Source organism: Perna viridis, chromosome 9 (assembly GCF_037379345.1).
Source record: "Perna viridis isolate PV_CMFRI_1.1 ecotype Kerala chromosome 9, ASM3737934v1, whole genome shotgun sequence".
NCBI lineage: Eukaryota > Metazoa > Mollusca > Bivalvia > Mytilida > Mytilidae > Perna > Perna viridis.
Window position 1 is genome coordinate 21442833 of NC_142453.1, and position 22228 is coordinate 21465060.

Consider the following 22228-nt stretch of genomic DNA (forward strand, 5'->3'; position numbering starts at 1 on the left):
AATCAGCTGTTGACTAAGAGGTCCACATAGAAGGAGCTCAGACCTATAGCGTTTATTAAGGAATAGTAGCCATCGAATTCGTCAGATTTATTAACCATTTTACATAATGGCACGAAATACAACTCTTACGCTAAGTTTTAATTCAATTAAACGTCGAATCTAGCATGAGCATTTACTATAGATGTACACGTAACATGTAGAGATGGTCATTTAGTGGGTTAAATGAATGTTAATGTGACCCATTTAACTATAAGCATAGTATGACTTCTTGATCACCCTAACATCAAAGACCGTGGTCGTGCTTCATTGCATTCAATTATTTTCAGCATTGTGAATTTAATGGAAAGGAATGACCTTAAAATCTGCTGAGCCGACAACTTAACATTACTGTTTAACAGATAAAAAATGAACAGTAAATGTATGCGAAAATGTCCCATTTTATGTGGGATTTAGAAGAGGTATTTCGAATAGGGATAGGGATTTTAATGGAGACATTGGGGAAATTAGTGAAAAAAATTTTAATTAACAAAAATGTATTCAATTTGATTCAATAGTTGAAATTATGACGATTTTTTTAAAAATTTTAGTTATTTATATAAAAAAAAAATACAACGGGGCATTCTATGGAAATGGGGATTTTTTTCTATTACGATGAAGGAGAATTTTCTTTTGACAATTTGGGGATATTGGTGAGTTCTAATTCTATAGGTACCATTCAAGTGCTGTACTTAGTATTACATTTCTAGTTGACGTGATTCTAAACCATAATTTTCCTTTTTTTTTCTTTATTTATTTGTATATTTTTCAAGGTATACTTTATAACTCCATATGAAAAAAATCATTTATCCCACAGTTTATATCTTAGTGTTCTGTTAAAAGTTATTCATTGAACAAAACGATCGTTTGCCTCCTCTGCTTATGTTTGGCAGATTGAAAATCTGAAAATGTCAAAGAATGATCTTTATTAGATGATAATACTGAAGAGAATTGTTTTGAAATTACATTGAAACCTTTATAAACCGAACCTTCAATACTTTCACATAAATTCGAACTAGACAGGTGCTCCGTTTAGACAGATGTTCGGTTTAGACGGGTGCTCAAAATACATCTAAACTGATAAAACGGTACTTTTTATATGCCTGGTTAAGACAGGTTTTCACATTTAGACTGGTTCAACTGTACAATATACAAGATCCATGCAGACATTAGATATGTTAGAAATTTTCTTTTTGCATTTATTCTTGGGCACTGTTCATTGTGAAATGCTTAGCCCCAAAAACGTACTGTTACGTGCATTTTCTTTAAGGTCAAAATTGATAAATATTTGACTAAATGATAAAAAATAACTGACAGATATGGAACTGTTTCATTTATTGTAGAATTTGCTCTTTGAAATGTCGAATTTATTCATGTATGGAACTTATCTAAAAAAAATTGTGAATCAAATAAATCTCTGCAATGAACATGTTGCATAACATAGCTATCCGATCGATCAAAATAAAGACTTTTCCAGAGAAATCTTATTTGATACTCTTTATTAGAAAAATACAGGAACACCGATATTTAAAATAGATAAAATCTGATAGCGAGTTCCATGAACTGGAAATATTAGACTCAGACAATGAAAACACCAGGAAAAATAAAAAAAATGCAAAAGATGCACAGAAAGAAGTCACAAAGAAGAAACGATATAAAAATATACATGCAGAAACGAGCATCAAAACACATTTTAAACCTAATGTGTATATGTGCGCCAAAAGGGTTGAAATCCTGTTTCTTGACATACAAGTACAATGACGCCCACTAAATCTATTTTGATGAAGGAATAAGATTATCTGTGCATCTTATTGAGTAATTGTTGTATAACACGCATTGTTCGTCCACCTCAATAAGCAAATTAAGTCGCTTTAGTATTATTGGTATTGGACATACTTTCTTCCACACTAACGTTTAACCATTAACCTGTATATCTTGAAAGTAAATCAAATACCTATAGTTTAGACGATTGCCAATCGTTAGAGATCAAGAGTTCTACTATATTGATTGGCAAATCATGACGGGTTATCACTTGTACATGTATACGTATATTATGTCCTTATATATTCTACTTTAAGGTGCTTTTTCAATTGATCTCTCCCGATGAAAATTGAAAATTTTCATTCTTGCCTTCTTTCTGTCATAGAATATAACATGTATTGGATTAAGAAGTATTTCTATGAACCGATTGACCGTCAGTATATTATTTAATTAAATGTAAGTCTTGATTAATTATGTTCCTCCATACAAAATGTTTAATCAGGTCATTATTTGAAAGTAAAATCCTTACGGTGAGATCAATTTTCAATATTTATCTCATTTGCGCATGGAATCAATAAAGTATCATATAAACTATATATATATTTTCAGCGTACCATGGAGTTGAAACTGAAACATACCCGGAAAATTTGAAAAGAGTTTTATTATAAACTGTCAATTCAGTTGTTCATGTTGTAGTAGTCAACACTATGGTATTTTGGCAATATGTGGACGTAGTCTAATATTATTTTTTGTAAGTCAGACATCTAGTTGTCTCGACCTGTTAAACTTAATATAACTTTAAATTACCAAACCACTGACTACATGTTTCTTTTGGAAAATTAAAACATTTTGGATTTTTCATATCCGTTTAACCGAAATATAACAATGAAAATTCCTTATTGATTCTGATTTTGGATGTAACGTAAATATAATATGACATTATGAGAGTTTTACTCTAATTTATCTTTTATAAGATTCCAGCTTATTCATGTATGAATTATATCTAATTGCTTATCTAAATTAATCCTATATATGGAAACTGTTGCGTAACATAATTTTACCAGTTAATCAAATTCGACCAACTACTTGATCAGTTTTATATTTGGAAAGTACCTAATTACGATGCAACGTATTGACATTGAACAAATTCATGATTGGTTAATAAGCCTCTCGACAGTATCGTTAATCTAGCTGAAAGTTCTATTATTTTATTTTACTGAACTGGGTGTACAAAAGTTATAGGAGAGTTCATATAAACTATAACAGTGTTGGGGTGCAATTATTTCTTGCACTGAAATTGTTTGTTGAGATGGACATTCCCCAAAAAAGTGTATTCAATGCGGTCATTCCATTCATAGGATTGGAACTTTTTGCAGTAATCTGCCCACCACGTGAGGAGGTACTTTCAACAAAAAATTTGAGCAAAGCTCGCTTGGTGAAACCCCCACTACCCTCTCCATACGTAATGGCATCTATGAAATATTCCATTCAGCGGTTTGAGATGAGTTTCGAATCAGAAATTTTTACTAGGGGAGGCGATGGGGAGGTCTAAAAATAGAAAAACTATTTATTTTAAAACGTTTGATTTTACTACTCTTTACATTATCTTCCGTTGACAAGTTAAAAAAAAGAACGATTGAAGTCTTAACTCAATAGGGATTTCAAAAGCCATAACAACCCTCATCGCCTCGGTGTAATTAAATACAGTCATGGATATTGGTTTTCGTCAATAGATTTAAAAACTGAATATGCTGAACTGAGGAAGAGTTTTTCATCGATAATATTTTATTTGCAATAAGCTGTTGGCTTTCCAGTGAGCACCGATTGCGCTCCTCTCTTATTCTTCTTCTATTACGAGTCTTTTTAAAGAACAAAACATTTGCTGTCAATAAAATGTCATCGTTATCATCTTTATTCCTACGAAAATAATATTTGACTTTACATTAAAAGAAAATTAATTAAACATTTTTGTACTGAGTTAATCTTTGACGGAACCGATAGACACACATATATATACAAACGTCTCAGAATGTAACGACTCTATTCACAAATATTTGGTCGTTCCCTCCGCGGGACTCGTACTCGTACCGCTGTGACATCTATGGCAACACCGCCTGCACTAAGTCCAGCGCCCTAGACCACTAAGAATCAGACAGTGGATAAAATATTGTAGAAAAAACACACCGTTTTATATGTGTAATTTGTCTATTTGCACCATCAGAATCATAGAAAAAGGCAATATTTTTCATATCATGTTGGTGCATGGAGTACTAAAAATAAACATTTCAAGATCAGATAACTATGTAAAAAACCTAATATTTCTAACATTCCATTGACAAATGTCTGAAGCCAGTGATACGGAGATTAAATAATGGTATTTTCAAATGGAGAAAGTATCTTTGAATGTATTTATATTGTCCGATCGTTGCATTTGAGATTTAATTTTCATACCATATTTGCTATATGAGTTATAATTTCATTGGAATACACCGAAAAAGAACATTTCAAAAGCAGATAACTCTGTCAAAAATCTCATTTTTCCAACATTTAGTGGAAATGTTCTAAACTAATCCAGTGATGCAGCGATCAAATACTGGTATTTTCAAATAGAGTCATCATCCTTTGGTGAAATAGTATTGTCAGATCAGTTTGTTTTTGACAGTTTGTTTGATTCTTACAAAGATTTACACTTAATACTCCTCATGATCAAATGAAGTGTAATGTCTGTGTGAATATGCTTATCTTAACTGTTTTCCATGGTAAAGATTGAATATGGTTTAAATTTACAGTTGACTATTTCAAATGTTTCCTTTTAGATGTCAGGTTGCATCCTTAGTATAAAACAGAATAATGGGCTCGGTTACATATTTTAACGCCTACATGGTAAAAAATACAATATTACTTGTATAGTCTATTTTGGTTGTTTCCGGAAAAATAGTCATGCTATTGAGATAATATTTAGTGATGAAACTATAAAAATGCTTTCCTAAATCATTTACGTTTGCTCTTGGTAATTGTTTTATTTATTGTCTTAAATCAATCAAATTGTAAACTGATGGCAAAACAAACAGTAAATACTTTGCAATATTTTCTATTTCAGCCTGCAAGATGTGCGTATGGTGTATTGATAATTGGAACTTTTTGGGTGCTAGAGGTTATGCCTCTTGCAGCGACGTCATTGCTGCCTGTAGTTTTATTTCCAATGTTAGGTGTATTAGAGGTTTCAACAGTATGCCAAAGTTATTTCAAGGTAAACCTCAAAACAATATTATTTCTCTGTGATCTAGTCTGTTAGATTTCAATGATGTGTTCTTTTCATTCTATGGTCTTTTTTTAATTCCCAACTTTGGCTTAGTTATTTATAATTGAAAGCAAAGGGGAGTAACTCCCCAACCCGAGAGACCTTTTTACTGTCTCATAAACGAATGAACAAAACAATGAACAGCAGTAAACTTCAAATTCAAATGTTCAATTTATTTGAACTGCGGTAAGTATTTAAATACGTTTAAATTACTCATTTTAATTCATTTAAGTACTAATTAAAGTTAGATTATTTAAGGGGGTAGACCTAGGGTAAGGGATACAACTTTTGAAATCTGTTATATGTTTGTTTCATATGCAATTTCACCAAAGCTTTTCAAGCTTTCCTTTGAAACAGAATGAAATCGTTCCACGTTACGTTGATGCTGATATTAAATTGATGTAAAATGGTGAATACAAACGTTCCAATGATGTGTAAGAGTTGTGTTCCTTATCCTAGCTCTACCTCCTTAAATTGCAAAGAAATATGTTAACTGTTTTTCTTCCCAAGAGACTGCCAAACAAATTGTCCTGTTTTGTAAAAAAAAAGTTAGAAAAAAGCTTGTAATCAGTAAATTTTAAAAAAGGACTATTATTCCTCCTATAATAAATATACAACTTGGTACACTTTTTTAGACAAGATGGTTAATTTAAACTTGTTTTCTGATGAAATACTTAATATTTACACTGGTTAATTATTCTACTAACACCCTGCAACGCGATATCTTTCGTAATAGAAAGAAATACTTGCTTTTAAAATCACAATATGTAATAATTGAGTGTACGTAAAAAAAGTAAGGAAAAGATTTATATATAATAATGGTCATTTGTGTCGAGAGTTTAAACCCTTATCTAACATTAATTCATTTTGTTCTGCTGTATGTTCACAGCATACACACTTTAAGATTAAATATTGTATCATTTTTCATACATTTTCTTTGTTTTTGGTGGTAGGGGTTATAATTGTTTGGTTGTGTTCAGAGTACGTTCCGACTCTTTAGCATTAATGGTTGCAGTCGTCGTTGTCAACATACCTTATTTGTAAGAAATTATTTTTACTTTACTTTTGTCTTTCTTCCATCATATGTTTGTATACTCCACAAGAAATTTGAACCATTTTGTTTAAACTCAACTTTGTTGTTTATTGTATATTTTAGGACACCCTGATGTTATTTTTGGGTAGTTTGGTCGTCGCTGTTGCCGTTGAGGAATGGAATTTACACAGAAGAATAGCGTTAAGAGCACTTACTCTTGTGGGACCAAAACCGAAATGGTTGGTATTTTTTATAGCCCTAGAATTTAAAAAAATCCCTTCTGTTCAATCTGCAATGTTTTGAATTAAAAAAAAATATATATTTAACGATGTCTGGATTTGGTATGCCTGGGGTACGGCTTGTAAACTAAAATGAAACATGTTGAATAAAACAAAAATTCAGATTTTTTAAAAATTGTTTTAAATGATGATAAAGACGTCGTTATGTTGACCTGTCGTAATAATTAAAATTTCCAAATGTATTTTAAATAACAACAACCTCTTATCATCATGTCTACTCAACATGGTGATTATGTAAAAACAGTTTTAGAGTTATTATTTAAATTAATATAGATAAAATATAAGTAACATTCATTAAAAAATGTTCCCTTTTACTCGAAGACTTATTATGAGTGAATTTTTAAAATAATGATTCAACACTTTAAATTGCCAATATCTGCTGTAATACGAAGGTAAAGTGTCATTTTATACTACTTGCCACACTATTACGTGATTCTATTTGCCTGTTCGTCTTAATGAATGTTGTCAACTTTCCCAACCTTTTCAAATACATCTGAATTTAATTTGCTATAATTTAACATCCGTTAGGAAAATTGTTTACGGCTTATTCACAGTTTCATCAATTCGCAATAAGTCTAGATTGGCTCCATTAACTCTGAACGATTTTAATTTGTCTGGGATTGTTAGCGACCAACCATCAGATCATCCTTTAAAGGCTTCATTAATTTTAAACGTTCATATTTATGTGTGGCATTAATGGTTAAGTGGTTTACACAATTAAATAATTAGGAAATAGCAGCAAAATATAGCAAACTGCTATTTCCAACTGATTGGGTGATTTCATCAATTTTATTTAGTATCAAAAAACTTGTTGATTGATGCATTTTATATACTGCGAAAGTACTATTGTTTGTGGGATACCAATTTTCGTGGTTTTCGTGGGTAGGCCAAACCACAAAATTTGGTTCCAAATGGAAAGGAAATTTCCATTGATGTGTATAGCGAAAACACCACTTGAAGAATCCACGAATATGTGTCTCTTCCGAAATACACGAAAATTGGTATTCTCGAATTAAAGTATATTCACATGATTATACTGTTAGTACAGACATTAGCACAGTAGACAATGCACGTTCTGCTTGTAACCATCTTGAATCATATGATTTGCTTTAAATAACTTTATTGCACAAAAATGGTACGTTGCAAAGCATTGTTTGAAATGCTAAGAACACCAATTCAGGCATTTGTACCATTTTAAAAAAAATGACCCCTTTTCGTAAGATTGGAATCTTTTGACAATCAATCGATTTTGAAAGAAAACAAGGTAAAACGCTACTGCAATTTACAGTATTAATATAAGATGTTAACTACTTCATTTACCTTGATTACAGGCAACATATCTACCGCTCTTGCTTCATGCGTCTTCATTTACATGTGCTATAATAATGTGTATAAAGGATTGTATTTGTTCAAATTATGCGTAATGGAAAGATTCATACGAGACTTTTTTAATAATTGCGCGTTGATTAAAATTGAACATCATTTGAGTTCAACATAATTGATGCTATTATTCATTAGTCCAATAAAAAATGATAGGGTGTCTACTTTTAAAAAAAAAAGGTTAGCAAATAGGGAGTTTTACCTTCAATTGACCCGTTGTTCTGAAAAAGACACGCCTTCTGCTTACAAATCCACTCTTTTGGTCGTATATTTATAATGTTTGTTTACATTTTAAGAATTAGATAGTGTGATTAATGTTTCAGGTTAATGTTGGGTATTATGATTCCATGTTGGTTTTTATCCATGTGGATGAGCAACACAGCCACAACAGCTATGATGGTACCAATCCTTAATGCCATTCTAGGTCAGATTAAAGAAGCCAGAGAAAGTGGTTTGTATATATTTGTAATTACGATGTCTTTGTTAATACGATTTTCTATTTTACTGAAAAAAAGTAACGCTAGAGAGAGACTACTTACAAACATAGAATCCCATTTCGATTTTATATTAAGACTTCTTTCAATGTATCCCTGATCATGCATACATGCAGGCGAGAGCATGCAGGACAATATTGGTAAGACAAACAATAAATTGTCAAAGAAAATATGTTATATTAATGTAGAAAATATGTTATATTAATGTAGAAAATATTTTTATATTAATGTAATTTAAGTTATTATGTAGTGATGTCGCAACGAAGATAAAAAAAACCCTGCCCAGTCATAAACAAAATATGAAGAAATACTTTGTTTACTCTATAAAACAAAACAAACTTCATTTGAAAATAAAATTGTTATCTAATCAGTTTTATCCAATGAGAGGGATTCATCGATACAAAAAAACTTTTGATCAATTAATATAAAATACTATTATAAAACATACATGCAATAAGTAAATATTGCTACATTTTTTTTAGAAACAGCATGAAAAAGAACAATTTTACCGACGATTTGTTAAATATAAGTATGTTATGTAACTGCATATTTGTATAGGGCGTAGTAAACATATGAAACCAACTAGTAAGTACGGACAGAATGCAGTATCAATTAAGCATGGTGAAAACCAAAGCATGCATCCACATACACATTTCATTATGCTCACGAGCCATGTCAGCTATTGATTGATAAATGTGTATTTATATGTAACATTTGTGTTGCTTCTCATGCAATTAAATTGTCGTATTAACGAAATGCCACTGAAGCCATTTGTACAATATTTATAATTATGTTTAATAAATATTTAACGTTGAAAGGCATGAAGTCCTCTTGCTTCCTATATTTCGTCCAAATATTAGGACAAACTAATTCAAAACCAGTGTATGAGTATCAACATTCCTAATATTTAAAAGAAATTAACATAAAGTCTTCGTTCTACCAGATATTACGTCCAAATACAAGGCTAAACAACTTCGTCATAAGTCGTGAAGTTTGCAACGTTTTTAATGCATGACACTCACATCTCACATGCTATATATTTCTCACTGTAGTTATTACGTTTTATTTTAAGGGCAGGTAATGGTCTTCAAATCCTTCCGACACATAACGGTAGTAAATATATGCGAAATATTCAAAAATCATTTTAAGTAAGAGTCTTTAATAAACTCAGACAGGAGGTGATTCATTCATGTCAAAAACCCACCAAATTCATTTTTATTTCTTGTTCAGAAACAGTTACCGATCACGTTACAAGAATTTGTTTCATTTGGTTCTTGCACTTTCGAAATAAAAAAAATATATAGTGTGTATAAAATTGATACTTTGCAAGAGTTACTGTTCTTAATTTGGTTTGATTTTAGTCGTTGATAAATGTATGGTGTCCTAAAAAGTGCAGATCTGAATGCAGAAATGATTATCATGTGAGAGTATAGCATATATACACTGAAAATAATAATAAAAAAAAAAAAAAAAAAAACGTCATTTGTTCGGTGTGTTCTTCTACACCATGAATCAATTCACTAATTTTAGCATCTGAATTTCATATGGACTGGTTCTTATTGTAACTACTAGTTTACTCCCCATCTGTCTTAGAAATCGACGAAAAAATGCTTGATATCATGGGTTCAATCCTCTGTGAATTCATGACAACAATTTCAAATTGGAAGCGACTCGTTTCTTTAAGCAGGCGACATGTAGAAGAAAGTTTGTGCTTAGAGGGTCCTGTAATTCATGAAACATTTTTTATTAAACGTGAATAAAGTTAATCATTTCTACATGTACCACCGTATCTAAACTTATCTTTTTTCCTGTTTTCTTGAATTTATATAACAGAGAAATACAAGGTATTATATTAGAGTTATCTTTCTTCATACATTTTATCTTAAATTTTAAAATTCTCTTACGTTTCGGGGAAGTAACGATTACTGCAATCGAATGAACGTTTAAGTTCTTTTTTTTTTATTTTTTACTATTTTTTTATAATCATTTCTTTTTGCTAGCTTTTGTTTTCATTGATTATTCGTTTATTCTTTCTCATGACATAATCCATTGATGTTTTAGAAAAAAAAAAGACAATGTGTATGTGCATTAAAATGCTATATGTAACATGTAATTTTAGAAAGTTTTCAACGTCTGTGAGAAAAAAAGATAATGAAAGCTACACTACAACAGTACAGAAAACATTTTAAGTGGCAATTTATGTTGAATCAGTTTTTCTTGAAATAATGATACCTTACTGACAACAGGCATTCATAATAAATGCTTTAAACACAGTATTGCCGCAAAGATTCCAGTTTAGCATGCTACGTATTAGACAGTATATGTGTAGTACCATCATAAAGAAACTAGTTTTCACTTTATGCTAAGTAAAATAAGTTTCTAGAAGTTTGATATTATATTTGTGTTTTAAAACAAAAGAACGCAGTCAGAGAAGAGATGCACGCACATTTCAGTTAAAAATGTCATGTGATTGGCCATTTCTCGATATTAAAAATTAAGCGTTCTGTTAAAGGCTAGTGTTAACACGGAATATTTTTGATAGGAACCCCTGAGAAAGTGGAAATGATTGACATCGCTGAAGACAAACAACAGAAAAATGGATCTGGTGCCAATGGCTCTGTCACCAACATAGAGAAGGAAACTTTGATGCAACAGGGCGACATAGAGGTCAAAATGTTGGTGGTTTGTTTATTTTAGGGCAATGTAAAATTATTTCTTATTTTGTGACGGAGGCTAGATGGTTCGCGATATCACACATTTGATAATCTGATAGGAACAAGTGATATAAATAAAATCGCTGTCGCGATTAGTTGATATGTTACTGTGTTTCTTCTGTCGTGCCGGCATTGTAAGATGGATGGAACACATGAGTGCATAATTCATATTGTTTTTTTTTTCTCAACAAATTGAGGAATAACGTTGAATTGAGGACAGTTTAAACAAGACCGGACAACTCAAATGAAACGATATTTACCTCATTATATTTCACAGCATCAAGTACATTTACGACACGCGTAACAAATATTACATACGAGAGCGAGAAATGGCTACAGCCCTGTAGAAAGAAAAATCTTGATTTATAATCGTTAAATTAAAAATCAAACTCTGGAGCGAGCAATGTTCAATCGTCAAATATTTTACTTCTCTCGTAATCACAAATCGTAATGTTTTAGTAGCTGTTCCCAAGCAATTACATCTCATAAATAATCTTTTTTACACAGAGAAGATGGCCCAATTAAATCAGAAGATAAAGATTTTATACAGCTAGCGAAGACATTTTCACTATGTGTTGCATTTGCAGCTAATATAGGTGGCGTGGCGACACTCACAGGAACTCCCCCAAACATAGTATTTAAAGGCATTGCTGATGAGTGAGTATACGTTAATGTTAAAATAAAAAGTTCTTTGCTTAAAAAGACGTTATAACAAAAAATTATGTTCGTTTCTTGACTTATAACCATACGTTTGTCACAGTTGTTGAATACTATACAATTGTTATCTATAAGTTGTTCTTAATGCAGAACAATCCTAAAATCTATGAAAATTTACTTAAAAGTAATGTTAAAGAATTTACAAGGTTTCATACCAAATGAATTTCAATGTGTTCTTTTATATAAGCTGTAATATATTTTGAACCTTGGTAAATTAACCGATTAACTGCCTAAACCGAACAATTTTTATAATCCAGAAGGGATTTGCTTTAGTCGATTTTTATTTTATAATGTAACTTAATATCATTTCATTTCAGGGAATTCAAAAAGTATAATTTAGACTCAGGTATCACGTTTGCCAATTGGTTGGTTGTCGGATTACCGCTTTCTATTATCTGTTTTATTTTTTTGTGGGGTTGGATGCAATTCTACTTCGCAGGAAAAAAGTGCTTACCATGTGTCAAAGACTCAGAGGGTTCATATGAAAATGTCAAGAGATTTTTACAAAAGGAATATAACAGCCTTGGTCCTATGACGTACGTGCTTTACGTTTGGCAATTGGATATAGTATCGCGTAAAAGTATTTTCTTATGTTCTCCAAAATTGCAAGAATTTCATTTTTGATAAAGATGTTTGCAGCGGCAATAATTAGTTTCTACCGTAGACGCTTTCTCGTATTTCTTTTTTTTATTGTAGGATATTTTGATATTTAGAGCGATTAGTAGATGCTAGTTCAATAAAATTCCGTTGAGTATATAATATATAAATATTATATTTATAATATTTTAAATGGTATGATAAAATTAAACATCATGATTGTCTACATCGTTTATTTCAAGAACATAGGACGCAGTAGTATAAACAATTTTCATGTACTACGCCTCAAACCTGTGGATAACTAGGAGTTAATTCCATTCAGAAAAAAAAAACAGCAAAAATTGTAGATCTATTGCAGGAAGATATTTTAGTACGTTATCAACTGGTTCCAATCTTAGTCTATATTGTGTTTGGTTATACATTAACTTCAACCCATTTAATGTAACAATTGTTTCATTGATGTTTGTTTTATACAATCTGTTGCCTGTGATAATATTCAATTAAAATGCATACACATTTAAAAAAAAGGTTATTATTACGAATTGTGAAATAATTTAATTCGGTTACTGGAAAAATCTAGAATTTGTAGAACGATTAAATCAGGAATTCAAATATCTCATGCATACAACACAAATGAAAAAAAGGGAAAGATATTTGATATTTTTTAATTGAATATTTGAGAAAATTGAATATAGCGTATGCTAATGATATTTTAGATTTGCCGAGAAGCTAGTGCTTGCAGATTTCGTTACCCTGGCAGTTCTTTGGATAACAAGAAATCCACAGTTTGTTCCGGGATGGGGTGCATTATTTCCTCCAAAGTAGGATTTTGTTTAAGTATTATGATGTTGTTATTGTTAAGACTATATTCATCGCGGCTAATAATGTCAATCTCTATCTTGAAAATAAAGTACTATATAACGCAGTGCCTGGAAAGTTTTGAAAACAATACAGTGTTTACATTTGATGCAATACGAGAAAACACATTAAACTTGCTAAAATGACAGGTGCTTTCAACGCTTGTTGATGAAATCAGGACAGCTGAACTTGATTTTGTTTAAATCTTTCTTGGTATTATCTTTGTATTAACATACTTCGTCTTTTATGTACATGTAACATTTCTTTTTTAGTAATTCAAGAGCGAGCATGGTGTTTTTTTTCTTCATATATTTATTCTTTTTTACTGTTTGTCTCCAGATTTATAAGAGATTCCGTTGCTGCAATTCTGATGTCAGTTTTATTGTTTGTGTTGCCGTCGCAACCACCAGGATTCTGCAGAAGAAGAAAGCCTGTACTTCAAGGTAAGGCTTATTGCATCATACAGAATTGTCCATTTTGTATGGGTTTTTTTGGGGTTTTTTTTTTTTTTTGTTATTGTTCTTTTTTCTTCTTCGTATTTTTTAAAGGAATTTGTTTTGTTTTGTTGGTTTTCAATTTTCTTTTTTTTTCTTGGGGGGGGGGGGGTGTTTTGAAGATATATATATATATCCTATTTCTAATAACACATAATGTACGTGAAGAAATATTTCTGCAAATTTAGTATTTACGTAAATTGATCCTTCCCCAAAAAAAAGTTCTTAATTTACTATATACTATTTTGAAAACCAAACGAGATTTGATTTTCTAATATGCTTACATATATGTCATCTGAACATTTGCCTGTTCGAACGGGACAGGCCCGTGATGACAATTCACGGTTTTAGTTGTGATTTAGTGATGTCTTAATAATTTGTGTTCAAACAGGACGAAATAACATGCTCTCATTTTCATGACTTGTGTAAAAAAAAATAAATATGTGTTAAATAATTAATTTGATGAAAAAAAATATTTTGTTGAGAGTTAAGAAACAATTATATATTTCTAATTTACTAATTGTTCTAATTTGCCTATTTTTTATCAAATAAGATGAACACAATAATACGTTAAGGAGGGAGACCTAGGCTAATGGACCTCTTAAAGTCAGATATATGTTTGTTTCATATTCTATTTAATGAAAGCTTGTCGTGCATTCATTTGAAAAATTATGAAATATATCTTAATTACTCAGATGCTTACATGAGAATATGATACAATGGTTAACATAAAAGTATCAATAATTTGTAAGAGTTATGCACCTTAACCTAGGTCCACTTCCGTCAGCAAATCAAATCGTTCATAAAACTTATTCACAGATTTGTTACATTTTAAACTATTTATCTAACAGGTTTAGTTTGCGGATGTGGCAGAGGACTAGGTACTTGTCACACCACAAGAAGTTTTCATTTTAGTCGTTAAGTGTTAGTTTCTGTAAGAATCAGGCAGTGGGTGAAACATTGTATAAAAACACCGTTTTGAAAGTTTAATTTGACTATTTGCTCCATCAAAATCAAGCTAAAAAAGACAAAATTTTCCATATCATTTTAGTAGATTAAATTATAATTTCATTGAGATGTTCTTGAAATAAACACTTCAAGGGCAGATAACTCTGTAAAAATCATATTTTTTCTGCTATTTTACTAAATAATTTCTGAGCTAATCCAGTGTTGCAGAGAACAAATAACGCTCTTTTCAATTACAGAAAGCATCACTGAGTGAACTTATATCGGCGGGTTTTTGATTTGCATGTTTCTGATGTTTTCCTATTTTGCCTGATTCTTACAAACACTTACCCTTAACTACATTCATATTAGTACATCCATACTAACATTTTTTGTTTGGGCTTATAGAGAGTTTGAGTAATCGGCAACAGCTTATAAAAGTATAATTGCTGTTTTGTCGGCCTGTATTGATAACTTTATCTGATGCATTCTGAATTTTGTTTTTTACCATTTGCGATTTGACTGGTGCATTGTTGTTGGGCGAGCCAAAATTTTACTAGAGCATATACATGTATGCAGCTCAAACTACATGATGAAATGTTTCATTGACAGTTATTTCTTTACATAACAAGAGAACGGGAACCTTGTTGATTATTACAATTATTGAATGGACCCGTATGTACCAAAGTTTTAGTAGCTTTTATCAAGTAATCATCCAATAGATCACATACTGTGAAAGTACTATTGTTCGTGGGGTACCAATTTTCGTGGATTTCGTGTGTAAGCCAAATCACGAATGTTGGTTCCCGACGAAAAGGAGATTTCCATTGATATGTACACTGAAAACATCCAAACCACGAATTCAAGAATCCACGAAATTGTTTTCTTCTCGAATCCACGAAAATTAGTATCCACGAATTAAATTATTTTTACAGTATTTCATTATTAATACAATTATAGAATGCCTAAAACTATTGAATTTAACCAAAGTTATTATATAATATTTCTTCTTTTGGACATGAAAAAGTCAGTTGAACGTACTCCAGTTTTTTTTAAAGGAGCTAACTCGTTTTTGCTAGCATAATTTCAACTTTTTATGAGCAACTCGGCGGGTGTTTCTAGAAAAGCACCTATCGGTGCACCTTGTCCATGCTCCCAGTTTTTAGTGGAGTCCGAGTTGCTCATTTGCCTTTGTTACTTTGTATGTATGATTTTAGTTACTTTATGTTCTTTGTTGTGTATGTCTGTTTTCCATTTCTGGTCTTTGTCCCTGGATTACATTCCTTTGATTACCGCTAGAACCTTGGTTCCCTTGATTACTCTTTCAATAAAAATCTCCTCATATTAGAAAGGTTTTATATCAAACATCGTCAGTTCCAACAATTTAATTCATATAGCCTTAATTGCACGTAGGCGTTATTTTCAGATTGTCCTGATGACAATGTGCTTAAAAGCTTAAGAGAAAATGCTATATTTTGCCTGTTATTATTACACTTTCTTATAGCAGAAGAATTACCATAATAAGCATTCGCTTGGGTGGTCGATTTCACAAAACAAATTAATAGTGTAAAGTCAATCGTAAGTAATAACACCATAATAGGAAATCTTATTGTGATATCGTTACTCACGAAATATTATAATAAAAATATAATAAAATAATAATAAAAAGTTTTCAAGTTTTTGGGAAACCGAACACTTATGCTTCATAAATGACCGTATACTTTGAGGTAGTTTTATTCATACATGTAGCTGCATTTTATATAGTATGACAGGGTGTCACAAGCTTCAGACAGCGACAGTTGTTCGGTTCATCTCTTACTAACCGCTGCAGACATGCCTTTCGAAATTTTCGATTATTCAAATCAAACGTCGTTTGACACTCGGATGACGTCGCGTAAAGTCATTCAATTTATACCGACATTGCAAGGTTCTTACATGTTCTAAAAGGAATGGCTGCAGCGTCTAGGGTGAATTTCGAATGTCAGAAGCTGTTTCGGAGCTTGAGGGTGTCAATAGCATATATCGTGGATGGTAAGGTATTGCACAGCATGCTTGTGGTGCCTGTTTTAAATATTTGAATATGATTTGTTATCTCTCGGGTTTTTAAGAGACTGTTCATTCAGAAACCGGGTAGTTCCTTTGATATGGATAAATTGACATGGCAAATTTCATCCCACTGAATTTTATTCAATGAATCTCAATGCTTTCTATGTAATATATTTCCCTTAAACCTTTGACGTTAGTCAAAAATCAACATTCAATTTTGAAAAGGGATACATTCATGATATAAAACAGATTATTTTTTCTTAATATACGGTTTGCCATTCGCCACCCACTGTCGGTCTTATGCATTTTGCGTTGACGCTGTTTTAATTTTCAGTCATGTTTTGCAAACCATCAATACAACAATTATTCCTTCGAAATGACTATGACTTGCTCTAAGCAGCAGCAAATGATTTCTATCATAAGTGTACATCAATACGTTTTTATGCCAAGAGATATATGCAATAACACGTTCTATGCAAAGTACAAAAATGATTATACATAATTAATAAAAATGAAAAAAAAAACGATATAGGTTTTGGACTTTTCACATTTAATGTTTAAGCCATGCTATATAGCATCGTCTTTCTCATACTAAACAAACGCCAGATGCAACACTTTATCTAATGTAAAATTTTGATTCGAAATGTAAAGAAACTAATTTAATTGAATTATATATTCAGTTCAGGAAGACGCAATGAATAATGAAGACGTTAATGTAGAAGTTGATGAGCCTCATAAGAATGAGTATATACCTCTGCTGAACTGGAGAGTTGTACATGAAAAGTTATCATGGGGTGTGATACTCCTGATGGGTGGGGGTTTTGCACTGGCAGATGCGTGTAAGGTATGTTAATACAAAAATATCGATCATATTTATTGCAAATTCCGATATGCTGTACACGTTTCTATGAGTAGCCTCTCATCAGCAACATTAGAACTAAATGCGTTTGAACTGCTCCCTTATTCCATTGTGTAATTGATATGTTTATTGTAGTCCAGTTTTTAGTGGAGTCCGAGTTGCTAATTTACTTTTGTTACTTTGTATGTATTATTTAGTTACTTTATGTTCTTTGTTGTGCATGTCTGTTTTCAAAGTCTGGTCTTTGTCCCTGGATTACATTCTTTTGATTACCGCTATAACCTTGGTTCCCTTGATTACTCCCTCTAGATGCATATGTTCAAATGAATTTAGTTGTATTGTTTATGGTAGACATCTAAAATATCAAATTAAATTCATTTCATTGTTTTATTATAGGCTTCTGGATTATCTAATGCAATCGGAGAATCTCTATCAGGAATGTCTTCTTTACCGCCATGGGTTACAGTCCTTATACTGACCTATGTTGTTGCTGCAATCACCAATATAACCAGTAACGCAGCAACTACATCTATATTTGTACCTATAGTATTTTCATTAGTAAGTTTTTTTTAACATTCTTGTTATACACGATGTATCACTTTTAAACAGACAAATGCTTACTTCAATCAAGGTAATGCACATAATTTCAATATTCATGGTAGCCACATGGTACAGTCAGATCAGTTAAAAAAAATGTTTAACTCTTTTGATAAGATGTTGATTTGGGGCTTTGGTATTTCACTGATGCTCTCAGTCAAGATAAACTACGCCAGCATTTCAGCAATGAAATATATTTATCTCGACCTAACCAAAACTTTTGACTTTTGATTTCAAATAGTGATTGCCAGCAAAATAATGACCGTCACCTGCCTCATATTATGATATGACTCCATCTTATTGATTGTAATTGTTTATGAAGTTTCTTTTCTTTTTAGGCCATACAGCCATCCATGCATGTACATCCTCTGTTCTTCATGGTTCCTGTAACTCTCAGTGCATCATTCGCTTTTCTTCTTCCGGTAGGAACGCCACCTAACGCCATAGTATTTACAACTGGGTACCTCAGTGTTTCTGATATGGTAAGCTCCTTTTTGTATTGCACGCGAATTAGCAAACTATCCCACAGCAAGATAAAATATATACAAACATTACTAAATTGATCAACAATCTGGCACCTAGCAATATCGTTGTGAAAAAAAAAAAACAACTCACTGCTGCTCTAAGAAATTTAGCATTTGATGTGTTTAAATGCAATTGTACTGTTTCAAGAAGAAATATTGAAAATAGTCGAATACTGTTTACTAAAGCGACAAACTGTAAAATGGGAATTTAATTTATGGGTATCGTGATTTTTATCACATGTCTTGGTTCTTGGGGTTTTTAATTTGTTTGATTCATTAGGTCATCGTTTTAATGGACATTTCACTTTTATTGTAGTTGATATTTTGCGATATTAAACTTTCACTCATTAAGAAACCTTTAACTTCATTTGCGTATTTAAGTTTGAGTTACCTTTCTTTGTATTTAATTAATATGGCATATTGTACAAATTATTATCTTTTTTTTTTGCAGTTTAAAGGGGGCGTGGTAGTAAACATTGTTACAGTACTAATAATGAATGTGGCATTTAGTTTATATATAGCACCTTTCTTAGGGCTCAGTAACTTTCCACAGGAGTTTGTAACAAGCGCTGCTATCAATGGTACAGCCATAACAACGGTGGTCAATAAAACTCTTGTGGGTTAAATGTATTAGATGTAGATATAATTGGCATTGAAATAGAATATTTTCTACTATGCTTAAATTTTCTTAACTGGTCCTATATTACAACAGGAATATTATTTTATTCATTTTATTCCATTAGTACAAACACAGTGTATCCTGTTTCAGCAGAATCCTGAATTAACAAAAACTGTCTAAACAAGACACTTAAACGTTAATCAATTTCAGTGTATTTAGATCAAATTACACAGTCAAAAGGGTGTTGGTTAAGATAGACTTCACTGTATAAACAGTATGTATATCTCGCCTGGTGATCGAGAACCCGTGCTCATTCGGGACATTTTTGTGGCATGTGAAATGTATCAAATGGCATGAAGCATAAAATTTGGTGGCTTATTGAGGGTTAAAAAGATTTGGTGTCCAAATGATAGAATTTAAAGGTCAGTTTTATGGTTTTGATCTTGAAACAAGTACGAGACTTACAACACATTTTGTCATCTTATGTAATTTATCACTCAGAGAAAAAAACAGCATTATATAATCTTCCGAATGATTAGTTTAGTGGATTTGACGTTAACGTTTTAATTAACTTTGCCGGCGTGGACTAGCTTTATTTAAAATTGATAAATACACATATAGTTTTAATATTCCGTTCCGTTCTTAATACCATGGTTATTTCAAACAAATACCCATATGAACTTCAGTAGTTAGTTGCTAACAAAGCAAATACCTATATCAGCTTCGGTAGTTAGTTGCAAGCCTAACAAATTCAGTAGCTAGATGCAAGTAAAGACTTTGCGAACCGATACAGGAATGAGTTAACATTGAAATTAACGACAATGAACTGTTACAGGAGGAACAGGGGTTTTATGCTTATGATTTGTACATGTTTACGACGTGAATCTCCGGGTGAAAGGAATTCCAAGACTTTTTTTGTAAAAAGCATTGTAAAAGCTTGAACTAAGTTTTGCTGTGATATAGAGGTTATGGGATTTGCTTATGACGTATACAACATATCTATATTTTTATACATGCTTTGTAATATTGTTTGTAAATGACCTATTTATACGTTTTAGTACTGAGATAGAAAGTAATGAGCTCCCAAGTTCCTGCAACCTGGGTGTGTTTTATTTATGGAGAAAGAGAGATTTTGCTTCCTCGGTCGATAGACCGATAGGATGGTATCACCTTCTATTTTAGTTTAAGGGGCTAATGTCAAAATTTAAACAACAAGCAGGACAAAAAATACATTGTAACAAATGACTAACAGCTCAATACTTAAGGAGGTAGACCTAGGGTAGGGGACATAACTATTGAAATCGATGTTTGAATCATATTCAATTCATCAAAGCCTATCAAGCTTCCTCTTGAATCAGAATGAAATCAAAACTGTTTCTTTTATGCTTACATGAGATTGATGTAAATTGCTGAATACAAACATTCCAATGATTTTTAAGAGTTGTGTCCCTTGCCCTAGGTCTACCTCTTTAAAAGAAAACATTGAGTGAAACTGCAAGTATCAGGACATGAAATACAACGAAATGATCGTGATTTATTGTTCATATTCCTGTACATTCAATTGTTGCACCTCAGCTCATAATGTTCGATATGATAATAAGCTTGTACAAACGTATATTCATTTTAATTCTTTTTTTTCTGGTAGGAGGCCATATTTGGTGCTTTTGCAAGGACTGGTGATTGTGGTTTTGTAGTTTACTTGTATTTTTATTTTCATTGTTTTATTTTAAAATATATTTGTACTAGTGGCATATTTTTTCGTCTTTTACTTGTTTTGTCTGGTATTACTTGTTAAATGCATTGCATAGTAAAACAGTATATAATGCATATTCTTTCAACATTTGCCTAGTAGTAGAATTAGTATCGTGATGGCATTTTTTTTCTCGCAATACCAACATTATTTTCAGGAATGTTAGGTTCGTTTGATATACAAAATGTAATATCCAAATGGCATATGGACTCCTAACTAATTAAGTTATGATTTCCATCTTCCAAAATATACTTATCATGGTAAATTTTGCATATAACTACTGGACATTTCTAAAATGCAATAATAGAGCTAAAGACTGTCTTGTCTTTTTAAGTTTTTATTCTGACGGGTTCAAAGTGTTTTCTAGAGTTTTTTCCTCATAGTTTCCAGCGCAGTACTTATGTACATGTACCTATTCAATAATGTAAAGGAAGGGTTAAGTGTTGATGAATAATATATTGTACAGTTGTTCACAATCAATCTAATTATTTTATCATTTTTTTTTAAATTAGGTGGTAATTAAATTACCTAAGACTTTTAATTATCACCGTTCAGACAAAACATAGAAAAATATTTCGCTATATATTTTTGTATTCTTTTTTCATACTCATGCTTCATTTTTTTTTTCTGTTCTTTATATTCATTTATTTATTTGCATAATAATTCATTCCTCCCTGGAAGCTTCAAAAGTTAATACACATCTCAGTACCCTTCATAAATATTTACAAAACTATCTCAAAGATCGTTTTTAGTTACTGAAAATAAAATCCTTTAGTTGTTGTTTTTCTTACCAAACTTCTGTTTTAACTAAGAGCAAGGGATCATTTATAAGTTTATAAGTGTATAATTAGTACAATAATTGTTTTGTTTTGTATATAAGCTATTTACTGTTATGTACAATACAACTAAAATTGAACTTGCTAATTGTTCCTTTCGGTCACCCGGTCAATACATAAAGTCTAACAAACTCTATTCTACGTTCAGTCTAAGATACATTTCTGTCAGTCAATCATATTTCAGTTTCCATGGGTTTTAAAGGAGAAAACTCCATGATGTTATAAGATCGTCATAATAGAGAGTAGAACTGAGTGTCGTTGGATACTACATAAAGCGACTGAATGGAACAACTTAGGTGTTTTATTTTAATTAGATTGACTGTGTTATGTGTTACAATCACTGGAATAAACAAGTAGATTATAGCTTA

General features: G+C 31.4%; 1 protein-coding gene across 3 annotated transcripts in view; it reads left to right on the forward strand.

Moving 5' to 3' along the window:
* Nucleotides 1–22228, forward strand: part of LOC148607304 (Na(+)/citrate cotransporter-like) — a 63332-nt gene extending 41104 nt beyond the window's left edge. The window contains exons 2-15 of one of the 3 annotated variants that reach the window (XM_088545510.1): nt 4898–5047; nt 6255–6370; nt 8134–8261; nt 8863–8889; nt 10847–10979; nt 11526–11675; nt 12053–12271; nt 13049–13153; nt 13530–13633; nt 14536–14565; nt 17356–17519; nt 17931–18092; nt 18470–18613; nt 19107–22228. In XM_088545510.1, coding sequence (XP_088401636.1) covers nt 4898–5047; nt 6255–6370; nt 8134–8261; nt 8863–8889; nt 10847–10979; nt 11526–11675; nt 12053–12271; nt 13049–13153; nt 13530–13633; nt 14536–14565; nt 17356–17519; nt 17931–18092; nt 18470–18613; nt 19107–19280 — 1806 coding nt within the window. In that variant the 3' untranslated portion in view covers nt 19281–22228. The remainder of the gene's footprint in view (nt 1–4897; nt 5048–6254; nt 6371–8133; nt 8262–8862; nt 8890–10846; nt 10980–11525; nt 11676–12052; nt 12272–13048; nt 13154–13529; nt 13634–14535; nt 14566–17355; nt 17520–17930; nt 18093–18469; nt 18614–19106) is intronic. The other 2 variants (XM_088545512.1, XM_088545511.1) reach the window with 2 other exon arrangements.